We start from the raw sequence: 20,314 nt of genomic DNA on the forward strand, positions 1-20,314 counted from the left end.
TGTGTGGGTGCGCGCCCTCTCCCCCCCCCCCCCCAGTCCCAGACGTTCTTGCCAACCAGCCCAAAGCGAAACCTTTGCATTGCCGGTTCCGCGCAGTGGGAGGACACGCGTGTGCGTTCAGACACCCCCCCCCAAAAAAAAACAACAACAACAATCGGCTCCGGTGCAGAACACAAATGGCAGTCCGAAACTACGGCGTGTTTACTCGGGAGTAAGACCCCCACACACACTATTCGATGGGACTGTACTCCTAACTTATTGAGAGTATGCCTGGATAAAGTGTGTGACTGCAATACAGAAGGCCAATGCTATGCTGGGGATTATGAGGAAGGGTATTGAAAACAGATAGCTAATATCATAATGCCCCTCAGTTGGAATACTATGTGCAGTTCTGGTCACCACACCTTAAAAAGGATATTATAGCTTTGGGAAAAGTGCAGAAAAGGGCAACTCGAATGAGGAAAGGTTAAAGCGCTTAGGGCTCTTTAGCTTGGAGAAACGATGACTGAGGTGTGACATGATTGAGGTTTAAAAGATTATGCATTGGATAGAGCAGGTAGAGAAAGAGGTACTTTTCTCCCTTTCTCACAATACAAGAACTCGTGGGCACTCCATGAAATTGCTGAGCGATCGGGTTAGAACGGATAAAAGGAAGTAGTTCTTCACCCAAAGAGTGATTAACACATGGAATTCACTGCCACAGGAGATGGTGGCGGCTACAAGCATGGACAGCTTCAAAACGGAATTAGATAAGGATATGGAGCAGAGATCCATCAGTGGCTATTAGCTAGGGACTCTGGGGCAAGTGATGCTCTGTCTTCTTGGTGCTTGGGGGGGTCAACAGTGGGAGGGCTTCTAATGTCCTGGCCCCACTGGTGGACCTCCTGATGGCACTGGTATTTCTGGCCACTGTGTGATACAGAGTGTTGGACTGGATGGGCCTTTGGCCTGATCCAACATTGGCGTCTCTTGTGTTCTTATGTAGGTCATTGGTCTGTACTATCCACCCTTCAACTGGATTTCCAGTCTCTGAAAGCTATAAAATAGCACCAGCCGTCTTATTATAATAAGCAAACATACTTTCTGTAGTTGCATGGCCAACCTCCAGGTGGCCCTAGAGAACTTCCACTATAACAACTGATCTCCAGACATCCAAGATCAGTTCCCCTGGAGAAAATGGCTGCTTTGGAGGGTGAACTGTATGGCATTGTACCCTGCTGAGACCATCCCCTCTACAAACCCCACCCTCCCCAGGCTCCATCCCCAAAATTTCTAGGGATTTCCCAAACCAGAGCTGATAACCCTGCTTCTGCAGGCTGACTCAATAATAATAGGTCTCACGTATATATGTTGTAAAACTCTTTTTCTAATGTATGTTGGTGCTCTTGTGATGGATACAATACAAATTCATTTGAAAGCATTACTAAACCATTTTGTCATTATGTGTTTTGTCAGTCAAGGGATACTACTAGTACAACTGCTGTCATGTGGAGGTCTGCAAAATTTCATGATGTTAAAAGGGATCCTCATAACTGAAACAGTTGGAATGTCCTCAAGGCTACCCTTTGTTTCTTTCTTCCCATAGCTGTGGAACCCAGAGAAGAGTGATGAATATTTGTGGACCAGGGAATGAATAGTTTGCAGTGTATTAATGCAAAGGCTGGAGGGGGGGGGATGTGTGAGATTTTTATTAATCAATTGAACTGTAGCTGACAGTTGCAAGTGGGTGAACTGAAGACAAATGATCAGCCGAAACAAAAAGAGACAGAACTGAAGATCTAGGGATGTAAATAGTGGAACTGATTAACACGGTGGTTAACTTCTGAACAGGGAAGAGCTAGGGCCCAAACCTCTAAAGAACACTCTGGCCCCTAATCTAGTTGTGCAGACCACCTCTGAATATCCCTTGCCTTGAAGGCCCTACAGGGTCACCATAAGTCGGCTGTGACTTGACAGCACTTTCCACCACTGCCGCCGCCACATGCTCAAAAAAAATCTCTCATTACTTCAAGTATTGACTTTCTATAATCCTTCCTCCTTGCAACGTGGTTTTTAGCATCTGCATCCAGTTGCCGTAATTGTAATATTTGGCTACATACGCTCAGAGTCTGCGCTGGTATAAATGCATTCATCTCCACCGAGATAACTGATAGCCGTTCAGGATTTGGTCGATGGAGTGTGATAATAAGGATGATTAATCAATCTCTGATTAATAATGCTTGTAACATTTATTGGAGTGAAATCTGGCATGCGCTCTATATTAGACAGGAATATTGCAAGATTCTCTCCTCTCCCTCCCCCTTAATTGATGTTGGCACCGCAATAATGCCAACCCTTTTGCAATGATCCCATACATCATTGTGTCCCTTCAAAATGTTCAAGTATTAAATAGGGCACTTGAGTAGTAAAATATATTAAGCCTGAAAAACTGATAAATTGCAGGCACCTTAATTAAAACCATTGTGCTAAGCCCAGGTTAAGGAGCACCACTGAGCTAGGAAAAGGTTTTTACCCAAAACTGCTTGACGGTCTTAGAGCCACTCCTGTTGTCCATTTGTTGAGACACAGGTGTATGCACCGAGGTCTTAAGATGCAGTCATTCATCATGTAGGAAGATTTACACGTTTAAAATGTGTTTTTGTGTCACAGTGAACATTCAGTCTAGTTGCTGGATCTTAGCATGACATTCAGAAGCAGATAACTTCCCTTATGTGCAGGTGGATTTTCTCTTAAGACAAAGGTATGAGTAGCAGCATCTTTAAAAATTTAGTACCAGAAGCAAAATGTGTAAGGCTTGCTTTGATCACCCTTGTTTGTGCCTAAAACATTTCTCTTAATTTGTTCTAGTAGCTGCCTTGTCCACAGTCCCTTTCTGATCTGCTGTGTGGCATATTCCCCCAAAATAAACTGACAAAAAGAATACATCTTCTCCCTGATCTCACCACCTATGCCTTTGAGTAACTAAGAGCCAGGCTTTTGATGTTTGCACTCCTTCTCTGCGGGCAGTCCCGGCTTGCCACGCAGCTTCAAACACATTGCCTGGTTCGGTCTAAAGTACGCTTACTTCTCTGTGGGTATTCGGGCCATGTATGGAAGCTTTATGATCAATTTGTGTTGATCGTAAAACAGAAGGAAGCAGGTGTTTCTGCATACCAAGTCATTATTTGATTTTATGTGGCACTTATTGACTTGAGAGGATTCCAACTTTTTTCTTTTAAAATAAGAGAAGCGATGCTGAAGTACTGGTGCATAAAACCATGTGCTACTGATCAGAGTGGCTGATTTTTGTATGGGTGTAGTCTGACTCATCTCTGTTGGTTGACTGGATTGTCCTTTTGTCCTGGGGAAAAAAAGTTGAAATAGATATAGGCTTTACTGATATCCTTGCCTTATTTTATCCAACTTTACTGTAAATAGGCTTTGACATCTTCAGGGCAGGATCCTGTCTCTCTCATTCATGCTATCTTTGTTAAATACTTTGTACATATATGGTATTATAGTCAGTCATTAGATAACTTATAACTATAATTTCTTCATATGGAACTCTGAACCTGTGGAGCATCAATATATCTAATTCTCAACGTAGTCCTGTCCGTAGATTCTTGAATCTGGAGACTGAGACCATGGATAGATATGACAGATCTTTCTACATACCCCAGGTTTTCATAAAGATTAGAAGACCTTGCAAAATAAATGGCTTGCACAGTTAAAAATGACTTGCTGACACAATTATAGTGGAGAGGCCATAAAATTTCAGACCAACAGCACACTTGAGAGTGGATCAAGGGTATATCTAAAGTGGAAGAAAGTGTGTATTTCATTAGACGTGTTTGCATAGATGTTACTATATAATTAAAAGAAGCACTAGGACTCCAAACTGCTTGATGTCTGCTTCCTAACACCAAGAAGGAGGGGCATTCAGTAACATAAGACAACTCAAAATGTGCAAAGGGGTTGAATATTGCATTTATGGCTTTTGTCACTCTCTGAACCATTAAAATGAATATTATTAAATTTAATAATAATAAATGAGAAGGAAAGTTATGAAGATCACTTCTAAGGTCATTTGTTTAAAGTGACTCTAGGAAGCAGGAAATTCACCCCCAAGGTTGCAAGGAGCAAGTTGAAGAGCTTTGCATACTATTAGTGGTTGTGGCCACTTTTACTTCCTGCATCAAGTTCTTTTTCTATAGTTGAGAGCCAAAACAAAGCAGCTGTGATAATACACTTTAAAACTATCAGCCTTTGATAATGTGCCCAACAGTGCAATACTAGCTTACAACAATCTCCTGAACTTTTCCCTTTACTCCTACACCGTCCATTGACTGATTTCAAGTGGCAGTGAATCTAGCTTTTGAAAATAGGCGGTGAAAGAAATCAAAGGCTTCTTAACCAACACCCACTAAGTATACCTATGGACCATTGTTCCTCATGGACTCCTCAGTATAAAATTGCTGCCCTTCTTGGCCATTGTTTACTAGTTCTAGGTTGGAGCAAAGAACTTCTGCCTTAGTCTGATAGATCAAAAATGTCTCTTTCTTGACAGGAGAATCTCATTTGGGAATCAATTTTATACAGAGGGAATGCTAGAAAAATAGTACTTATTTTCTTGTTTTTTCTCTTCCCAAAGGTAAATGGAAAAGACTTATCAAAAGCAACTCATGACCAAGCAGTAGAAGCATTCAAAACAGCTAAAGATCCTATTGTAGTCCAGGTCCTTAGGAGAGCGCCACGCGCCAAAATCTTCAGTCCCTCTCATGAATGTCTCCTAGTTGATATGGGCACCCAGACGGATATCACCTTTGAACACATCATGGCTTTAACCAAGATGGGCTCACCTACTCCACCAGTTACAGTGCTGGATCCTTACCTCTTACCTGAAGAGTAAGTATCAGTTTTATTAAAGCTGTAAAGGCTTTTTAAAAATCATGTTTATAACACGAAAGGCAGCAGTCACTTGGTGCAGCATTACTAACACAAGTAATGTAGGGTTGCATTTCAGATTCCTATAAAAGACGCAGTAATGTTCACAGAAGGTAAGCCAGATTCTGAAGAGCCCTGAAAATGCAACATATGTCTACCTAATAAAGAAGACAGGCATAGGAATAGCAACCATAAATCCATCTTTACCTACCCCACTTTACCACACTCTTCCTTTAGGGTGTTCAGATTCCTTTAAGAGGTTCCTATATTTTATCCTCACAAAAACCTCATGAGGTATCTTAAGCTGAGAGTGAGTGATTGGCCCAAGGTCACCCAGTGAGCTTCAGAAATACCTTAGTTCTGAGATTAGAAATAATATGCACAACAACAGCCTATATCCAGCAACATTCCAAAACCTTAAGGGCATTTATGTTTTCTTAAATGTTTGGTTGAACACCATCATTTGGAAATTACATGAGTGATCCAAGCATTTAATATCACTTGTTCGTGATGCAGAACAACCTGTGGAAATAGAGACAAGCTTGTCAAATCCCTGCTTCTGAGTAATCTAGGAATATGTTTTAAAAAAGCCCTGTAGTACAACCCCATGTAAGGAAACTATGTGAAATCTTCAGTCAATGGTGTCTTTAGACCAGCAGTCCCATTAATGAATTTAGATCAGGGGTGTCGAGCTCATTTATTATGAGGGCTGCATCTGGCATAAATGAGACCTTGTTGGGCCAGGCCTTGTGTGTCATAAAATGTAATGCCAAGTAGCGGAGATATAAACTTTATAAAGGACACAAACACAAAGGTTTGGGGTTTTTAACTTAAAATAAAAACATGCTAAAAATATCAGTACTCTTGCAATATTTTGTTTATTTAACAGTGTCTGTTAACTGACACCTCTTGCTCTGAATTATTGCATCAAAATGTCTGTGCTGTAATCTTGAGTATGCTGTTCAGGTGTGTATCTGTAAACTGCAAACCTACGATGATGCAGCAGCAGCAGAACTGGAAGAAGAAGCAGAAGGCAGCCAGTTCCACTGCGGGCCTGATAGAAGCCCTCCAGGGGCCTGATCTGGCCCCCGTGCCACATGTTTGACACCCCTGATTTAGATCTCTAAAGTTTGCTATCATAAAAGGCATTCATACATACTAAAGCCTCTTCCCTCCTGTGATGGGATGCTCTACAACTACATATATGATTGTCATGTTATAGAGAAGGTGGATGGTTGCAGTCTGAGAAATACCCCTGCCTGATCCACGTATAGCAGAGATTTGAACCACCACACATGCTTCATTGCAAGTGACGTGTGGAATTCAGAGGATCTTCCAAAGCACCTTGCAATGCAAAACAGGGGTACTGTTTTCCCTTCCCTTTCCCATATGGGTGTATGTGTCATCAAGTCACAACCAGTTTATGGTGAATCCAGCAAGGGGCTTTCGAGACAAATGATAAGCAGAGGTGGTTTGCCATTGCCTTCCTCTGCAGAGTCTTCCTTGGTGGTCTCCCATCTATATACCAACCCTGCTTAGCTTCCAAGATTTGATGAGATTGGGCTACATGTCGCCTTCCCTCCACCCTTCCCCATAAAAAATTGATGCATGTATAAATGGGAATGCACATGTACAGCTGCCCTGTGCTCAGACATCACATCCACCTAGTTCACTATGGACTTTTGGATTGGAGCACTTATCTAGGGTCTTACATGAATGCTTCAAAGCCCTAATGGAGACACCAGAGACCGAACCTTTCACATCCAAAACATGTGCTCTATCAGGCTACATGGCCTTCCCTAAATATGGGGTCATAGCTTTTCTGTGTTCACTCTTTGTTTGTTCATTACAATATGTGTACTCCACCTTTCCCCATGACTTAAGATGGCTTTGCAAAACCCAGTTTAAAACATACAAAATTCAGGGTTTAAACATTTAAACCTCTGGAAATACCTGCTGCTTACACACCATTAGAATCCCTAGTAAATGAAAGCGCTTTACATTGTTGCTCTCTTTGTCACGGTGAACATAAATTTCACACAGCTAAGAGCAGCTGCCTTCTGTTCCAGTGTATTAATTACTTTATTATAATCCTATGGCAATGTTACATAAATAAGTTGTTCTTGAGGGCTGATATTTCTTCACAATATTGTCAAGGAATTTCGAGAATCAATTTTTAATTACTGCTAGCAATGTTCTGAAACTTTTGCACATCCAAATTAAAAAATAAATTGCTGCCGTAGCCACACTCAAGCTCACACATACTCTTAAGAAAAGATTCTCTTCAAAGTCTATTATTATTCCACATGGATGCTTGATACATTTCTGAAACAAGAAGAAAACTGTAGAAATTTGCCAAAAATGTCAAAAGTGTTTGTGATGAACATCTTCCTATTTTGTATGCAGAAAGCTGCAATGATATTGCTGATAAGAAGGCATTCTTGAAGTGAAATGCAGTTTCAGATCTGTATATATCTTGACCATGAAAGATGGGTTTTTACAGAGCAGAACTTTTGTTAGTGTTCCTGCTTTGAAAAGGGTTTCAAATGCACTTGGACTGTGGCACCTGTATCCTACTTCAGTTTCTTTTGCGGTGCTTGGCATCTAGACTGGGCGCTGCAGGCTGTGGCTGGATGGCTTAGACTTGAGTCGACTGAAATTGAATTCAACGAAGACGGAGGTCCTGTGCCTAAGTCAAAATGTGCCAGGGGTAGGGATTCCACTCCCGACCTTCAATGGGGCTCCGTTGGTGCCAGCGTCAGAGGTTAGGAGTTTGGGAGTGCTCTTGGATGCCTCCTTAACAATGGAGGCCCAAGTAGCAGCCACTGCCAGATCAGCTTCTTACCATCTTTGGCTGGTTAGGACATTGTTCCCTTCCTCGAACATGATAACTTGGCAACAGTGATCCATGCAATGGTCACCTCGAGACTGGACTACTGTACCGCTCTCTATATGGGTCTGCCCTTGTCTCAAATCCGGAAGCTGGAGTTAGTGCAGAATGCAGCGGCCAGGCTGTTGATGGGTATCCCCATGCGGGAGCACATCCAACTGGTACTGAAAGCACTACACTGGCTGCCAATAGCATACCGGACTCGTTTCAAGGTGCTGGTTTTAACCTTTAAAGCCCTATATGGTCAGGGTCCGGCATACCTGAGGGACCACCTTTCCCCACACATTCCCCAGAGAGCACTGCGCTCAGGGGCACAAAATCGGCTAGCCCTCCGAGGCCCCAGGAACGTCAAACTGGCAGCAACCAGGACCTTCTCGGTGGCAGCTCCATCCTGGTGGAATGAGCTCCCAGTAGAGATCAGGGCCCTGCAGGACCTCTTACAGTTCCTCAGAGCCAGCAAGATGGAGTTGTTCCACCAGGCATTTGACTAAGGAGCTGCAGTACACACTGGGAAATGTCCCTGCACCCTGGCTTTCCAGCCTGTAACCCGGGTCCTACCATCAAGGTTCCTAGCCTGTGCTCGCTGCGTAATAGATGAGAACTGTGCTGGTGTGAAAATATTGACATCCAACAGGCACCTAAACTATGTTATAAGAACTGCTCCACTTGTTGGTTGAGTACGATCCAGTGTTTTATGTATTTGTGTTTTAAATTATTGTTATTTTAAGTAATTTATAAACTTATGACAGGTTTTATTGTATTTTACTGTATTTAATTGTATGTAAGCCGCACTGAGCCCGCCTCAGCGGGGAGGGTGGGATGATGATGATGATAGACTGTCCATTTATTTCTACCTTCTGCTTCCTGTTTTCATGGTACTCTGACTGGATCATGTCCTCCTATTCATGACGACTACCTTTACTTGGGAGTCTTGGGTAAGGTACTCTGTCAAACACTGTTTGTAAATCCAGAGCACCCCTATTTTTTAAACTCTCCAATAATTGTAAATTCGTTTGTGAGGCAGGACTTCCCTTTTCACATGTTATGCCAATTAATCTTCAGCAAAACTTGCATCTCTGTGTGTTTAAGAATTACAGCTTTAATAACCCTTTCTTCCAGCGTACTAGGAATTTTCAAGATGCTTCCTAGTCCTTTTTTGTTTTGAAAAAAATGGGCGTTACATTGGCCACCTTCCATTCTGATAGTAAGATTTTAATTTTAACGATAAATTGCATATTCTAGTTAGAGCCATTTCACATTTGAGTTCTTTAGAGATTCTCAGGAAAATGCTCATGCACCCAATTTGTTAATTATAATTTCCTAATTAGCCCCAAAGTCTACCTTCATCACTTCTGTTTCTCAGACACCTCTAAAATAATGGCTCATAAGTGACTATCTCTCAACCATCTTCTGTAAGTGAAAGATGATGCAAATGATTCATTTAGTTTCTCTGTAATCTTTGTTAGCATTTCTTTCACACCTTTGTTGTTTAAAAATCTTTCATGAGGTAATAAATACCTGCTTTTGAGGTATTAAAAGTAATTGTTTATAACTTCCTGTCACTTTGCTCCTCAAATTCCCTCTGTTTGCCTTTATTGTCACCTATTTTGTTAGAGTTCTTGCTTCTCCCCAGCCCTCATTTCATCAATACTTCCACTTTTTAAAGGAAACCGTTTCTTCCTTTTATGGTTTCCATCACACTGGTATTTAACCACACTTGTATTTCTGTGGTCTTGTTAGTACAGATACAGATTTTATCTGAGCTTCTATTACATTGGATTTAAATAACTTCCTACATTTCTTGAAGGGATTTGACCTCCCTGACACTTCCATTCAGCTTTGTTTTAACTAATCTCCTTATATTTGAAAGAATCTTTTTTGGAAATTAAGTGGACTTTCAATACAGGTACATAATAATTTACATACAATGATACCTTTAGAGTTGACTCCCCTTGACTCTATGGTTCTAAGAAACAATTACTTTAAAAGTTTGTCACTGTGTCATGATTAGGGTTGCTAACCTCCAGTTGGTGACTGGAGATCATCTGAAATTAGAGCTGATCTCCAGGTGGCAGAGATCAGTTCCCCTGAAGAGAGTGGCTGCTTTGGAGAGTGTAATGTCTGGTACTATACCCCACTGAGGTCCTGCCCCTCTATAAACCCCTCCCCCAGGTTTCACTCCCAAAATCTCCAAGTATTTCCCAACCCAGAGTTGGCAACCCTAGTCATGTACATTTACACAGCCAGTGAGTCACCAGTTGAAGTCTCCAATTATCATAACCATTTCTTTTGTTTTGCATGTTTTCCTCACTTCATCACTGCCTTCTTCAGGGAAAATGTGGATAACTCAAGCATAACATGGGAATAGGCTTGCCAAGTCTGCCCAGGGGGCGGGGAAACCCCTGCCCCAGAGGCCCGTTCCCCGCCGGCGGCGGATCAGGCCCCGGGGGGAACCCCACCCCGAAAGCACGCGACGTGCACATCACCCGGAAGTGACGCGGGCACGCTGAGGGCGGGGCCACAGTCATCCGAGGGAAAACTCTATGGTTTTCCCTCGGATAGTCGTGGCCCCGCCCCCAGCGTACCCAGCGTGGTCGCATCATTTCCGGGTGATGGGGTTGCGGCGCGCGCGCAGTCCCGAAGCAGCGCTGGAGTCCCCCGCTCCAGCTCCGCTTCTGACTTGGCAACCCTACATGGGAACCCAGTTTGGGGAACAATGGTTTGCCATTGCTTGCATGAACCAGGACTGTTCTTGGGCTCCCCACTGATCTAATGCATTATTGCAGCTTTGCCAAGGAAGTAATTGGATGTTGCATGAAATGAGAGGAAGAAGAGTGAGTTCACAAGCCCAAGCTGGTGCAGGACGAAAGCACAAATGTCTACTCACTTAGCTCCTCATCCTATTCTGCAACTGATCTTTCTTTTGAAAGTTCAAAGTTTAAACATTTTAGGTCCACTGCAAAAATTCAAGGCTAGCTCTTGGACAGGGCCCAGGTTTTCCTGTCCCTCGTCCCTCTTTTTCGCTCCTTTCTTTGATTCAGTGCTGCAACATATATTAATGCACACTTCCTATTTCGGAAGTATGTATGAATATAAGTTGCAGGACTGAATCAAACAAAGTGGGGGGGGGATATATCTCATCAGCATTAAAACACTGCAACCAAGTCCTGAATCTTCACTGATAGGGTTCTGAGGACTTTGATCTAATTTTTAAAGTAGGCTTACTGATAGTGGTTAAGAGTGCCAGACTAATACCTGAGGGACCCAAGTTCAAATCCCCACTCATGCTATGGAGGCTCACTGGGTGACCCTCGATCAAACACATGCTCTCAGCCTAACCTACCTCACAGGCTTGTTGTGAGGATAAAATTGAGGGAACAATGTAAGCCACTGTGGGTCCTCATTGGGGAGAAGGGTGGGGTATAAATGAATTAAATAAATAAATAATTTTAAGCTAACTTTCAAAAAGTACTACTTCCATCCTTTTATTATGTGAATTTGATTTGTGTTTATTTGCGAATTGTACATGACTGAACATTTGTACTGGGCCCAGCCTGAGCAAGTTCAACAAGCAATTGTGCTTTATGAACTAGTCTGTTGAAAATATTCATACAGAATATGAACACACATAGAAACTACTATTTCCAATGCCTTACCACTCTGCAGTTCTGCTTTCCTGATTGCAAAGAACAGCAGTAACAATTGGCTGTTATTCCAGGACTACTGGCTGAAATTAACTGTTCATCTCTCTGGTGGGTTAGCCCCTGCATGTTACATGAAAGAGACAGATTTTATATTTGTTTGCTTTTTCTTTAATGAGCTTACAACCCTCAGCACCATTGATCACTGGCATCACATCGGTCTGAATGTACGTGTGACATGTTAGTGATGATCTGCCGTGAGGCTTGGGGAGGATTAATATGTTAATTAGAATAGCAAGTGATAACCTAAACTGTGCTTTATTTTCCCAGGCATTCATCAGGGCATGAATACTATGACCCAAATGATTACATGGGAGGCATTCATCAAGAAATGGACAGAGAGGAGCTAGAATTAGAGGTATGAGTAATAACTAGATGCAGTCACTTAATACAAAATATTTTAATAATTTTTCATATGTCGGGGACTTAGCATTGCATTAAAATCATGTTTGCATGTTACCAAAATGTATTGGAAATATGGTTGCAAGTAACATTGGTTCTTCTTCCTTTTTGAGTGCAGGCGCCATGAAATTAGTGCTTATTCACTTTCATGTGCAGTTAATCATGTGTTATGTAATTAAAGGATTAGACACCATGTCCTCAGCTGGCACGTAAGCAGACTGTTCAATGGTTTTTCTTATCTGTTTTACTATCATTCCATATATATCTATAATTGTTATAGTTCTATATATATCTGTACTCCTGTGGAAATGTGCTACCAATAGCAAAATCTGATACATACCATAAATCCATAAGAATCTCAGTCTATGTTATAAAAGGGGAGTTCAATTCTACAATTTTTCATTAACTGAGGAACCCTCTTCTGATGGAAGGAGCTGTGTTTCATCAGAAAAAAAATGTTCTTTGTGGGAGGAAATAGGATCAAGGTTTCTAGACCTTGTGGATGTACGTTTAAAAATGTGCATATAGTATGTATAGAAGCATCCTTCATTAGAGGCCATGTTACCCAATATAGGCAGTCTCAGTTTAATTTGGTGGGATTAGTTTGGAGACGGAGCGAGAGGTGGGTATCTGGAATCTCCACATATGCATATGGGGATTTTTCTGTATGAGAACTCTCGGAAATAACCAGGTAGATGTTCAACCGGTAGGGTTTTTATTGAAACAAATAGAAAGAATAAAACAAGGATTCACACAGCAAACACTTACAAGAGCTAATTAAGACAGACAGGGAGGAAAGGGGAGAGATTTTTAGGGAAGGGTGATATTTACCGATTCTGAAGAGGTCTGCAGAAGCCGCAGGTCAAGGAGGGAAACAGCCAGCATTTCAGGAAAGAGAAGGCCTATATGCAAGTGTGGGTGTGCAGAGGATCCAAGAACACACACATACTGCTGGGGCAGCAGGGTGACATGTTTATAGGGCAAAATGTATTTTAAGGCAGGTTGATTCACTGCCAGAGGACAATGACTTGATGGTTCTACTGGAAGTAGACAAAGAGGTGGGAGGGGTTTGATGGCTCTATAAGCACCAGACAGGAAGGGTAATTGGGAAGGTGAATAGACTTAAGCATTGATTAATCGCTGCTTAATCAAGGGTAGTAGGTAAAGGGGAAGTCAAAATGAGGTATTGGTGGGATTATACTGAGGCCCCGTTCACACTTACCTATTTGGTCCGGGAGCGGGACAGTTCGGGGGCGGTTCAAACCGGCGCGATCACACCGCAACATCTGGGAAGCGCCGTGAAACCGTCCCCGAACTGTCTCTTTTCGTGGAAACCGCGCCGCAAACTGAACCACCTATCTCGGTGGTTCAAGTGGATGCAGCGCCTCTTCCCGGCCGTTTGATCGCCGGCGCAAGGACGCGCCGGCACAACCCCGGGCCGGCGACGCACTGCGCATGCTCAGGCATGCGCAGTTCGGCCGGCTCCCGGTTAGAGCCGTCTTTTCTCTCCGGCGTTTGATCGCGCCGGGGAGAAAAGGCGGCTCGGCCGGGGGATCCGTGGGATCCCGCCGAGCCGTATCAACGTTGGCGCGGCTTTTAAAAGCCGCGCTTTAAAGGGCTTTTCCCCTGCCGTGTGGCAGGGGCCTGAGTGACTCAATAGGTCCAGGGTGATCCGTTGTCCTAAAGTCCTGCATCTCTCCAGGGCAAGGAGGGGGGAGTAGCCAGCCTGATTTCCCAGGCTAATGCCTGGCTGACATCCATCTTGGTCCTTTTCAGCCCAAGCAGTGCCCTGCACTTAAGGTACTGCTGTGGTATTAAGAAGGGTGTTTCTAGTTCTTTTAACCCAGAGGTGTCAAACGCATTTGTTACAAGGGCCAGATCTGACATAAATTTCACTTTGTTGGACCACCAGCTGTCCAATGCATGCCATCCAGTCAGACTCAAATCATTTCAGGACATTTAATAATTTTGACACTAGAAGAGTGCTTAATTTTTTTAAAAAAAAGACACAGAGACTGCTAAATGTTGAGGAAATGTTTGTGGCTTAATAGCATTTTTGAAATCCCTTAAGAATCTTTTCAAACCTGGGAGACAACGATCAATGGAAAGGGTCAAAGTGTAACAAACACTCTGGCAGCCCCCTTGCCTTTATTGTTTGCCTATTGACAGATTTGTCTTAATAGACCACAAAGGCGCTGGCTTCATTGACTGTAGCGGCAGTGTTGGAAAAGGAAGCAAAATATCAGAACAGACCACCTGGGCCACTCGCTCTATAAAACATGTTCTGAATTTTCAGTCCATCATCTTGGCTTTTATGGCCCCCTAACTCACAATTAATGACTTAACAGATAGAGTCAACAAGTCTCTGGTGTCCATGTCCATAGCTCTTGCTAGAATATGCTGAAAAGCACTAGAATTGTGTACCAGTCTCTACAGGCTGATATTTGTAGGGGGGAAAAATTGAATTGTTGCCAAGAATTGACCATTAATGGCAGAAGCTCAGTACCAGAACCCAGACTGCAAAGATTTCAGCTCCCATTAACACCATGTATTACTCAGCCTCTGTGTAAAAAAATATTCACCCAGTTTCATCATGGGAGTATAACATATCAATGCATTTGTAAATGGTGGTGTATTTTTAAAGCTTTAATTGGGACCATGACTTTAAATATCCATGTCAATAAAAATGTGAAAAATAAACCCTTTTTACACATTACTAAAGAAATGCTAATTAAAATAATGCTACCTACAAATACATTTAAAAGCACTGTCATGAAAATTAGGGGATTTGTCTGACACTATGGACAACAAAGCCACCATTCATATCATTTCATGCATCTAACAAAGTAGGCTGTAGTCTAGAAAAGATTATGCTAGAATAAAATTTAGTGTTTAAGGTGTTGCGAGAACCCTGTTTATTTTCCTCCCCTCTATTTCCTTGTCCAAGGGATAGGATCCTCAGGCAGCCATAAGAACCTGCGTCCAATAGATCTTCATTTAAAATCATTCTCAAAGGAACAGTGAACACAGGTCTTCTAGGATGTCAAGCTCTTTGCAGACTGTCACTGAAGCAGTGGCAGGCAGCACTGATGGACTGGCTTTGTGCAGCTCAGGAGAACACCACCCTTTAGTGGTAACCGTGCTTGCTCTGTGTAAGTGGCACATGGTATCTCATGTGGCCAACACATAATATGTGGATGACATGTAATTGTATCTGCATCCTTACATATTTGTACCTTACAAAACTGTACCATCCATACTTGACATGTTTGCTGCAGAAAATAATGGTGCAACGGGGGTGTATCTGCTGCAGACATGTTTGCTGGTGGTCTTGCTAGCGTCAAAAGGCTCTTTTTGAAGATGTGGATCAGTATTCCTGTTCAGTACCCTTGCAGACCCCACTCACTCCACAGATCAATTTACTTCTATAGAAACACCCCTTTCGGGAAGGCTGGCTCAGGTTTAATAAAGGAGCAAACTGGCCCTAACGGGAGATTGTCTACAACACAATTCGATAATCTGTTGAGCACAAGTTTCCTTTTGGCTAGACAGAGGTTAATTTGCTATTATCTTCTGTTCTGAAAACTTACTGTTATGAGTAGCTTCAGGCACAATAATATCACTACACACTACTTCATTCTTGTCTCACTGTAAATAGCATATGGATTTTGAGCAACCAGGTTGTTTAGCTCTGCTTATCGCTCACCAGTTGGCACAGGGCCACAATAATTTTATGTAATTGTCTTGCATCCATTTTAAATTGAGAGACATGTCTCATATCTATACATGCTTCCTTTTTTTATCAAAGCTCTACATGAGAAAAAGGATAATCTACATCTCAAAAAGTTATGCTAATGCTTATTCATGACACACTAGTTTAATCTGCATCCTCCTTAGACCATCCCTGACTTCTAAGACAATTAGGGTCCAATCCATTCTGAACTGTGCTCCTCGTCCTCCATTAGTGCTTACATTAGGTCCTGACAACAGTAGGGTACATAATATTACCATGTTCCTCATGTTCCTTCTCCTCTGGATTTGGCCATATTGTGTCATCAGCTGCAATATAGCAACATAGCTGCGTGCTAGAACTGTCTTGTATGACTCAATGTATAGGGATGTATGCTCACAGATGTCATCAAGTCACAGCCAACTTATTACAACCTCAGCCAGGGTCTTTAAAGGCAGGTGAGAAGCAGAGGTGGATTGCCTTTGCTTTCCTCTGCAGAGTCTTCCTTGGTGGTCTCCCATCCAAGTACTGACCCATGTCACCTTCCTTCCAGGAGTGTGTATATGGGAAGATTCAAACCCAGAGACCTTTAATACATGGAGGCAATTCGTTTTCAATTAAAACACATTTACTTAGTTACAAAAATGTAAAAAAGAAAATCCTTCTGTCCCATGGAAACAGGGTCATGTTTGTATTAGTGACAATAGTTACAATACTAAGAGTCACCTTCCCTAAAATGATTGAAGGAGTCAGGAACTAGAAGCCACTGTAGTCTTTCAGTGCACATACTGTTAGCCAGAGAATATCAAAGGAAAACATTGGTTTAGAGCTTCAAGCCAAAAGAAGCTCATGAGAAACTAGAAGCCCACCTATAAAAAAGGAAAAGCCTTCAATACTGGGCAAAGACTAGGCACCTTGTCTATTTTTATATCCTCCTTCCTCTAAAGAGCTCAGAGCAGTGTACATGGGTCTTTTCACTTGTATTCTACCTTCGCAACACCTCTGTGAGTAGAATGCCCAATGTAGAGTAGAGTCTGCCCAAGTTATCTGCTAAGCTTCCTAGCTGATTGATATTTTGATATTCCAACCACTACACTATGCCGGTTTAAACCTGCACCTATGGAATAGACTGGGAAAGAAGTTGGAGAAACAGGGGAAGGTCATCCAGAGCATAGGTACTAAATTAAAAGTTCATAAGGGTGATTGGGCACCAGTTAGCTATTCGGTATGGACAGAGAAAGGGGAAGAAAGAGCTTTGGTGTTTAGGTAAGGAAAACTCTTTTACTTAGTACAAAAATGTAGTTTGCCTTACAAACTATATACAAGGTGAGAAATCTGCTTCTTCATTGTACCAATTTAGAGTTCCGGTTTCCCATCCAAAAGAAACCCTGCACATAGGAAATCGTCAAGAAGGAGGATTAGCCAGAACCCTTGTCTTTCGTATCATTTTCTATGTAGAGAGCATTTTTTCAATGCTAGGGCACTCAAGTTTTGTGGGACTCCACCTCAGATCAAACCACTATATATTTCATAGAATAGGCATCATTTTCATAACAAGATACAATATCATAATTTCCACAGCAGCTTTAAGTCTGAGGAAGTAAGGTGGGGTAGAATATTTTTAAATAAACTAAGAAAAGATTGTTACCAGGATCCGTACGTATGTATATTTCCATGGTTTCAAGAGCCTCCGATCAGGGGCACTCCAGCTCCTTTGCCAGGAGTTCCCTTCCCTCGATCCTCACAGGCCAGAGACCCAACTTCTTCTCTACCTAGACAGCCTCATTTCCTACTCCTAGTCCCCCAGTCCTCCCCCAAAATAGTCCTGTGAAACCTCTCCAGCTCCAATGTCCACCCACTAAAGAGTCTTTTTTATTAGGAGTCCAGCCCACAAGAGGCAGGGCAGGCTCCAGTAGGGCTATGTCCAGGGCCGGACCATCATAGATAAATTTCAGGCGCTTGCCTAGAGCGCCCATTGCAGGTGGGCAACAGCATGCCATTCTGCTGCACGGACCCTTCCCTCCCTCACCTCAAAGCCCTGCCTGCGCAGTGCGCTGCGCACACTGCTCCACTTGTCGCCTGGCTGCCTGTGTGCCTCAGTGCCTGCGCAGCCAGTGCTCCTCCTTCGTCATCGCTCGCTGCTGGCCTGCCCAGCCGGGCCCCACCCCACCTACCAAACAAAAGCCCTGTGGCTGTGCAGTGCTCCACTCGCGCATGTGCTGCAGACACTGCCTGTCAGCCACCCGCTGCTGCTTTCCCACCCGCCCAGACATGAATTTTGAAGGAGTCTGCACCGCCAGCCCCTGTAATTTAAGGTTGGTTGGGCACAGCTGTGAGGGAGAGCCTCCCCACCCCCCAGACGAAAGGGGCTCCTCCGGCCGCCCCGCCCCGCCTGCCCTTCCCCGGGACTGGAGGCGACAAGTTTGGCCTGCATCGCTGCAGCCAGCCCGAGACTCAAGCAAGCCCTTTCCATGGGGATGTAATAAAAGGAAGGACAGGATTGCCCATTGGAAACAATGGGAGACACTTGAAGGCCCATTGGAAATAATGGGAGCCAGGAATGCTAACTAATGCCAATTGACTTGCATGGGCTCCATTGAAGTACATTATAGTACAAGTACAGTACAAGTACAGTACAAGTAGATAATGGATTTTCCATTAGGGTCTCTGGGCCAAAATAGACTACTCTGGGACTGGAATGACAGGCCTCAGGTTCAAATGACAGCCCCTAGGAAAACAGAAGTGTTCTGGGACTGGAATGAGAGTTCCCCAGAGTGGAATGACAGCGCCAGAGGGTAGCAGAAGCATTCTGAAACTGGAATGAGAGGCCCCAGAGTGGAATGACAGCCCCAGAGGGTAGCAGGAGGGTTCTGTGACTAGAATGAGAGATTACGGAGTGGAATGACAGTGCCTGGGAGTAGCGAGAGTGTTTTGGGAATGGGCTCCATTGAAATACATTACAGTACAAGTAGAGTTGCAAAGAAAATGCGGAATGGATTTTCCATTAGGGTCTCTGGGCCAAAACAGACTACTCTGGGGCTGGAATGACAGGCCCCAGCTTTGAATGACAGCCCCTAGAGGCAGCAGGAGTATTCTGGGACTGGAATGACAAGACCCAGAGTGGAATTGACAGTGGAGGAGGTGGCTCACATCAACCTCATGGAAAAGGAACATGGAAGTCAGGAAGGGAGCAGAACTGGACACTGGAACAGGTGGAGGGACAAGTGCAAGATTTATAACTGACAATGGAAAAAGTGGCTCACATCAACCTCATGAATTTTTAAGGAGACTAAGGAGCTGACTGGTAGGATAATTACTGAGATGGAGCTGATTTGACAATGGCCACACACATTCGAGAAATATTTAAATGTAAAGTGTTTCACTCTACAGTTTGCAAATCCAGTTGTACAGAACTTCCTCTACACCCAAAGTCACTCATTCCACTCTAGGGGCTGTCATTCCATTCCCAGAACACTCCTGCTACCTCGAGCTGCTGTCATTCCACCTTGGAGCCTGTCATTCCATCCCCAGAATATTCCTGCTACTTCCAGAGGCTATCATTCCACTCCGGGGCCTGTCATTCCATTCCCAGAACACTCCTGCTACCCCCAGGTGCTGTTATTCCACTCCATGGTCTCTCATTCTAGTCACAGAATACTCCTGCTACCCCCAGGGGCTGTCATTCCACTCTGGGGCCTGTCATTCCAGTCTCAGACCACTCCTGCTACTTCCATGGGCTGTCATTCCACTCTGGGGCCTGTCATTCCATTCCCAGAACACTCTTGCTACCCCCAGGCGCTGTCATTCCACTCCGTAGTCTCTCATTCTAGTCACACAACACTTCTGCTACCCCCAGGGGCTGTCATTCCACTCTGGGGAACTCTCATTCCAGTCCAGTGGGTGCACAGAGAGGGGGGGGCGCCAGAAGGTAGCCTCGCCTAGTGTGCAAAAAACGCTGGGACCAGCCCTGGCTATGTCTACTGCCTCTGCCTCCTTGCGCTCCACGCTGCCGCCCATGCTACACTCTCAGCATCACTGGGGAAGCATCCTTATAACCTCTTTCTGCTATGGTACTGGCCTCTAGTGGTTCTTCTGTCACTGCACTGGTCCCTGCTTCCTGGTTGAACTGCCTCTCTGCCAGCAACTGCTCCTCTGCTCCCGAGTCCTCTCTGTTCGCAGCCCCTCATGTCAGCCTTGGAGAAGCTTCTCGGACTCCCTCAGGGTTCTGCGCTTGTTGCTCCTGCTGCTCCCTGTTTTACATCGTCCCTCTCCTTCCTTCCCTGTGGTGCTCAGCTGTTCCATTTTTATCTATTGCCAAGGACCGGCGTGGCCCCACCCTTTCATCATCAGTAGCTACTTGCCACCAGCCCGCACTTCTGTACTTCCACATGTACCATCAGCGCATCCCAACCACCAGCCGGCTCCTGTGGACTTAATATTTTTTTTCCCCAATCCATCATTTTGCCCATGGAATATAATCCTCCGGTATATATAATTCTATTTTGGTCATGGACTCCCCTGAACATTCCAAATCTCTCCAAAATAAGTTCACTCTCTGATCTGCCATTCAGAGGGTCTCCCTAACCACTGGCTGCTTTGCCTGAGTCCTGCCTCCAACATTCTAAACAGTTTGCTGTTCCTCTCCCCGCCACAGCCAGTCAGAACACA

At 43.8% G+C, this 20,314-nt stretch overlaps 1 protein-coding gene across 2 annotated transcripts in view; it reads left to right on the plus strand.

The window, feature by feature from the left end:
• The window catches only part of PDZRN3 (PDZ domain containing ring finger 3), a 275,915-nt gene that overhangs the window by 234,419 nt on the left and 21,182 nt on the right, over positions 1–20,314 (plus strand). For both annotated transcript variants that reach the window (XM_015411241.1, XM_015411314.1), the window contains 2 exons: positions 4,631–4,884; positions 11,785–11,872. In XM_015411241.1, the coding sequence (XP_015266727.1) occupies positions 4,631–4,884; positions 11,785–11,872 (342 nt within the window). The remainder of the gene's footprint in view (positions 1–4,630; positions 4,885–11,784; positions 11,873–20,314) is intronic.

Source organism: Gekko japonicus, unplaced genomic scaffold (genome assembly GCF_001447785.1).
Source record: "Gekko japonicus isolate JY-2015 unplaced genomic scaffold, Gekko_japonicus_V1.1 scaffold164, whole genome shotgun sequence".
In the NCBI taxonomy this organism is placed as follows: domain Eukaryota; kingdom Metazoa; phylum Chordata; class Lepidosauria; order Squamata; family Gekkonidae; genus Gekko; species Gekko japonicus.